The 6,662-nt window shown below is 34.9% G+C and overlaps 2 protein-coding genes across 4 annotated transcripts in view; both read left to right on the top strand.

Moving 5' to 3' along the window:
- The window catches only part of dcp1b (decapping mRNA 1B), a 17,555-nt gene extending 15,220 nt beyond the window's left edge, over positions 1–2,335 (top strand). The window contains exon 11 of the mRNA XM_024289235.2: positions 2,201–2,335. Coding sequence (XP_024145003.1) covers positions 2,201–2,204 — 4 coding nt within the window. The 3' untranslated portion in view covers positions 2,205–2,335. The remainder of the gene's footprint in view (positions 1–2,200) is intronic.
- Positions 2,336–2,479: 144 nt separating this feature from the next.
- The window catches only part of cacna2d4a (calcium channel, voltage-dependent, alpha 2/delta subunit 4a), an 83,615-nt gene continuing 79,432 nt past the window's right edge, over positions 2,480–6,662 (top strand). For all 3 annotated transcript variants that reach the window (XM_036210158.1, XM_036210159.1, XM_024287755.2), the window contains exons 1-2: positions 2,480–4,401; positions 5,883–6,079. In XM_036210158.1, the coding sequence (XP_036066051.1) occupies positions 5,904–6,079 (176 nt within the window). In that variant the 5' untranslated portion in view covers positions 2,480–4,401; positions 5,883–5,903. The remainder of the gene's footprint in view (positions 4,402–5,882; positions 6,080–6,662) is intronic.

Genomic DNA, 6,662 nt, shown 5'->3' with positions numbered 1-6,662 from the left:
AGTCAAATCCTCCAGCCTCCAACATGCATCGGTTTTCAGTTGTGACAGAGGAATGTGTCCACACCTGTAACACACCTGGTGCTTCAATCGTCAACATCTTAGGGATTTACAAGAAAAAGGAAACTGTTGATACGCACTACCTCACAAACTGCTAGTTTACGGGTACTTTTGTTAAACAGTAGAAACAATGTTAGCTTGTTTTTTCCCCCTTTCAATTAGATATTTTTGACTATTTTTAAGCAAGAATATACATTCACTGTGGGTCTCTGAAAGCATTTTATTAACACAGTTATGCCGCGTTTTCATGTCATGTTCGGGGTTCGTATGTCGCTCGTGCTTTAAACTTGCACATTGCTAATTGTTACTGTAGCAACCAGACAAAACCAGCAGCAATGTAAATAATATGTTTGAAGACAAAAGAGAAAAAATCCATTCCTATTTTTGTACTTGAGAAGCAATAGTAGGCTCTAATTAGAAAAAAAAAACATTTAAATGTTAAATGTGTTCATCATTCACTCATTTGACAGTTTATTCCATTTTAAAATGAAATGTGATTCATTTAAAAATGTAATTTTAGTAGAAATATCTCTGGGATATTTGCTGTTCCATTACATTAAATTTTTTTAAAGCCGCCTCTGGTGTTGCTGACTGTTTTTGGTTCAGTGGTGCTTTGATTGTTGTTGTAAGGATTCTCTCATTATGATTTAGTCACTTTGTAGTTTCAATCAACTTAAAAACTGAGATTAATCTTCTTTTTTTTCTACAGACTATTGTTTTGTATGGAGCCCCTAAAAGGACATCAAAGTGAAAAAAAATAATAATAATTTGAAGTATTTCTTTTTGTAAATTGAAGTGGAAAAAAATCTGGTTCGTCACTGATGTGCACTAGTTACAGACCAGAATTTTCTTTACATTTTTAGGGATTTTTTTTTTTATGTCCCTTTAGGGGCTCCGTAGTTTTGAACGCTTTTTGCTAATTATTCTCAGCAAACAGTCGGGAAACATTACATTTTAAATTTAACTCCACAAACTAATCAATCACGGAATTTTATAAATTTCTATTTACAAGTTCAAGTTGTCAGATCTGCATTTAGGTCAGATTATTTCAGAAGATCTGTCTAATAAATCATTTCTGCTGTCCCTCATTTTTGTAAAAGATGGTAAAACTAGAATAAGATTTTAATAATTACTACAATTGAAGTTTTTGCATAATCATAGTGAAAAAAATATTTTTTACTTCGGCTTAAGTTGATTTTTTTCCATTCTATTATTTCACTGCAAAAACACAAAATCTCAAAAGTATTTTTGTTTTGATTCAATGTCGTATGACTTTGATGGGAGACGAAATAAACTTCTTTGTAACTTTACAGCAACGATTTATTTTAAGGGAATAAATCCTGAAAATCTTGAGTCGCTTGATCTTAAAAACATCTAACTTTAAGCAATTTCATAAATAAAACAGGTTGTTTTTATTGCATAATATTTGTGAGCAGAATCTTTCTTTTTTTTCTTGGTTTAGGAAAAAGTTTCGTTGACTCTTAATTGATAAGATTTAATTTTAAATAATTGTGGGCTGGATTGCCTAAATACTATATCTGAGGGGCAAAGAGTTTGAATATAAATATTTAAAGGCATAAAACTATTTTTTTGAGCAATACAAGCTTATTTTAGACCATATTTCCAACTACCAGAGCAATATACCTAAATATGTTTTTTTTTTTTTTTGCTGTCTTTAAGATTTAATATTGTCTTTATATTGGGCAGGATATCACATTTTATTTGAGATAAATTCTTCTTGTTCCATTTGTAGATTTTTTTCAATTTAATAAGAGAAAAACATATTTTGTTCTATATTTCTGTATTGTTTTGAAGACCGTTTTATTGAGGTGTACAGAAAAATCGATTTGGTGATATATCTTGATATTTCATTTGGCGATACTTAATTTAAAATGCTGATGAGATGATTTTGAATTAATTATTTATAATCTTACACAAATAGTGAAACATGGTTATGGTATAGTCTTGGGATATATCGCGATACGTATCGTATTGCCAGACTCTTGCCAATAAACACTCCTACTTTTTACTAGTTTGTAGATATATAATATGAAACCTTCTCAAAAGTATTTTTATGTTGTTTTTAAATGTGGTTGTCCCTTCGTTTGTCATTTTCTACCTTCTTCCCTACATCTTTCTGCAGGTAACGTCTTGAACTTGAAACCCAGAAAGAAAAGGAAAGAAAAGTTTCATTTAAATGAACCCTCAAATGTTCCTTTCCAAAACACTTGGACCTTCTAAATATTTATCATTTTCATCAATAAACTTTATTCTCTTAGAGATGAGGTGGTTCCAGATCATTGGTTTAGCTGATGTAGCTAAAAGTAAAGGCTGACCATGGGGTCTGGAGTAATCAATGACTTGTGGTCTGTGTGTGTGTGAGAGTGTGAGTGTGTATCCATGCTCAGAGAGGCGGGCTCCAACCTGATTTGGCCACTACTGTGGTCTCAGATGGAATATGTCGTGCTGCATGAAGTAGTTCAGCCCTGGATGTTCAACTTGTGATGGATATGGTGTTTCCTAAGAGTTGAATTTACAGCCGCTTGGCTTTGGTACGACTTCACCGACTTAGCAAAAGTTGGAGTTCGTAGGCAAAGGTAAGTTTTTTTCTGCTTAAAGCATCAATTCTTCCATTACAATAAGATTTTTAGTGTTATTTACTGATGAGTATTAGTGCATTTTAAACAAATATGAAAGTATGAAATGTGACAGCTGATGAAAAATTGAGAGAGAATAAAATGTTTGTTTAGTTTTAGCATCAAAAGGCTTTTATTTTGGAATTTCATTGATCCTAAACAATTGACATTCAGTGCTTTCTGCTTATCAAGATAAAATATCAGGAAAAAGGAGCCAAATTGGGATGATGGAGTCCTACTTTTTTTTGTTTTTATGCATAAATCTATTAGGTTTTGTGATTTTTTATTATTATTTTGCATGCAGCATCTCCACTATATATCATTAAACTGATCTCTGTCTGACGCAGCATTATTGTTTTATGCCCATTCCCAGATTGTTTTATTGCGTTTTCATTTGTGTAACAGCACCAGCAGATGTTTTGTTGTGTGTTTGCTTGTGTAGCAGTTCAGGGAAGACGTGGCAGCTGGTCGAATGAGTGTGTTTGCCTCTAGTTGGACAGTTGCATGTGTGTGTTGATGGTATGACATCCATTTAATATTTTTCTAGAGGAGAAGTGTTCTAAAGCATCACAACAAACAAAGACACCTTTTTTTTCATTTTTCTCTGCTTATTGTTTTCTAAAATATTAATTATTATCTCACATTATTATCAAAAACGTAAAAATAAGATGTGAATTTTACTATTTTTTTTTGTTTTTTTTTTCAATGTGCATATTTAAGAATGTCAAATGAGCCGCAATACTCAGATGAGATGGAAATGTTGGACAAATGCTGGACACACGCAGCGATCCATAAACTGGAATATAGGTCACACCCTCGCCATGAGTTTTGTTTGAATTCTAATGAAATATGCACGCCTGTCAGGCATGGAGAGTCCACTAGATGTCTCCATGTGTTAATACGGAAAAATAAAAGTCATCAGTGCATAGGTTCTTGTTTCCTTCTCCCCTTTTTTTTACTGCTTAATGACATTTTTGTTATCACTAATTCAAATATGATTAAATTAAGGGAAAAAAAACAGGAGGAAAGTGGAGAAAGTGTTAAAAAATAAGATGGGAAAACGAGCAAAAAACGGACAGCTTTTGACAGAAGATGAAGGAAAGAGATTGTGAGGGGAGCGTGAGACGAATGGAGAGAGAAAGAAGGGAGGAGGGGTTTAATCCCGCCTGGATTATGGTATAAACTGGTGCTGAAAGGAGGAACAGATACTGTGGAGTGCAACTATCCATCCATCAATCCATCTGTCTTCCTCTGATGCTGTTTTTTATATAGATATAACTTTTTGAAAAACAAAAAAATTCCCCCTTTTTTTAAATATTTTTTTGGAGAATATGTCCGGAAATATTCCTGAAAGTGGCAGAATTTTACTGAGGAGCGAACTTCACCGGGACGTCCCAAGACTTTTGTCACGCCGTTTTATCCCGGGCTCCAAATGAGGATTCATGGAAGAGAGGCGAGGATGATGGGAGTATCAGGAATCAGATTAGTCACCCCGCAGAGGGAGGTGTAGGAGGATGACAAGACGCCGCTGTGACCCCCTGTGCACGGCAGTGACCTCTGACACAGGAGACAAAAGCTTCGTAGGTTCCTTCCTAAAGCGGAATAACCAGCTTAGCTGATATCAAATCACTCCATCAGACATTGCTTTGGAATCTGAACATTTCTAAAAAAAAACGGCATGCAGCTAAAGCTTTGACAGCAGGACACAGTGAGTACTGACTTCTTTTTTTTCACAAAGTCAAGGAGGCTTTTGATTTGTCCTTCTTAAACACAGCAGCTTCTCCGTATTGTTGTTTAAGGCCAACTAAACTCTTAATTCTGTGATCCGTTTTTAGGTCGACATCTGTTGTCACATGACTTTTCCTGACCTTCAGGGTCTTGCGTAGCACTTGACCATAGTTTGGACAGAAAAATATGTTTTAAATCTGTGTAAAGTTTCATTGTAATTTGTAAAAAAAAAAAAAAAGAAATCATCAAATTTTCAGGCTTTTATTTTGTAAATGTTGCAACTTCTACTGGTTTTCCTTTAAGTTTTGGTAAGTATTCCAGTGTTAGCTTTTGTTTGAAGCTTGGTTACACAGTCAGTGGATGTTTTTGTGTTGGACACAAGATGCTGACATCATGTATTGAAGCGGGTGGCAGATTTCCAGAGCTGGTTGACTTTTAATGCTCGTTTTGTTACTGTACTTCATCATCTTTTATGTTGAACATTTACCCAAATAAGAGATGAAGAAAAGTAAACATGGTGTCTTTTATCAATTCCCATTGTTTATTTAACTTCTTCCTCTAGGTCACGAACTGGCGGCCCATGGGCCATTTGTGGACCCCAAGTTGATATTTTACGGCCCTCGCATTAATAGGAAAGTTCAATGTCTACTAAGTAAAATCTTCTGCATGCCCACACTTCTTTGATGATAACTTTGTATTTGCTTTGATATGTTTCAGCTTTCTTTATGCTTAAAACTGCGTTTGCTATTGTCGTTGGATCTGGTCGTCAGAAAAGTCCTTAGCAACAGTTGCTAGGGTCGTTAGCTCCACAGGATACGCAGAAGATATTGCTTAGTAGTACATAGACATGGATAGATGTTCAATAAACTTGTTCAGTAGACATAGACAATGGACTAAAGATTTTGACATTTGTGCCAAAAACATATTTTTGGCACAAATGGAACCCCATACAGCCCAGACTCTGCCTTCAGTGGCCCCAAGGTAAATTAAGTTTGAGAACTCTGATTTGGGTATTAAATATCCATTAAACACAGTTTTTATGGCCTTTTATGGTTTGAATCCATTTCATGACCCCTTTCGGTGTACTATGTAATCTATGAATTAAAAAAAATAAATAAAACAGAGCGTTGCAATTTACTACGCTTAATTGTTTTTTCTATTATAACAGCTAAATTTTAAGTGTTAAAACCCACAATTTTAAAAAAGCATTCTTGTTTCAATTATGTTAAAAAACTAACATAATTAGATGAATTGTTAAATTATATTCTTAATAAATTAAAAAAAAATACTTGGAAGATTAGAGATTATTAATGATCTTGTGACATTTTCTGCAGAAAAATGTGTAGATTTTACTGCATGCTTCTGTGAACTTTTTTTGTTAAAAATAATAATCTCCTCTTTTTTTTTGTTTGTCTGAAAATCACATTTTACAAACCAAACTCCTATTTAATGTAATTGAAGGTTGCAACTCTTGCTGGGCTGATGCAGATTGCAGCAGCTGCAGGGATGAGCCGCTGGAGTACAGGGAAAGCTGGGAATGCCGTCCGATTGGAGAGAACTGGGCCACGCAGAAGGAGGCTCGTGATGCTGATGTGGATTACGCTCTTCAGCGTGCTGTGCCTGACGGTTGACGGCCAGATGAAGATCCCACCAGAAACGTGAGTACAGCTGTGCAGCTTGTTACCCAGTGGACAAACTGTCAGGATCTTAGGTCATTTTAAGGTCAAGCATACTTCCAAAATTATAAAATGTCTTTTTTGTGTGCTGACGCCTTAAAACTTAAACTTGTGACATTATTTTTAATGATAGAGGACATATATAAAGAAAATTAAGCTCAAAATTCAATTTTTACGTATTTAGAATTTTGATTTTCTGAAATTTCTAATGAACTGCTGCCACTCTGCAGAAACTATGTCTTGAAAAACGACAGGTTTTACAATTTTACTTAAAAACGTCATAATCATAATTAAAAGACCACTGGGAACACTTAAAATAGCTCAAACGATGGTCTGAATGGGACTTTAAGCACTGTATTTGTGTGCGTTCTTATAAGCATAGAAACAGAAGAGCCCTCACTAAAGATGGATGTCGGGTAAATGAGTCATTGATGTCCCTCATAGATTTGGCATCTTATTCATGATCCATATGGCCCGTCTGGCCCCCTCTGGTGCACATATGACTGCCAAACTACCCCACAGTCTTGTACTGAAACATAAACAGACGCTTGGTTGATCAATTACA

The sequence above is a fragment of the Oryzias melastigma genome, linkage group LG23, assembly GCF_002922805.2.
Source record: "Oryzias melastigma strain HK-1 linkage group LG23, ASM292280v2, whole genome shotgun sequence".
NCBI lineage: Eukaryota > Metazoa > Chordata > Actinopteri > Beloniformes > Adrianichthyidae > Oryzias > Oryzias melastigma.
This window is presented reverse-complemented; position numbering and strand designations above follow the sequence as displayed.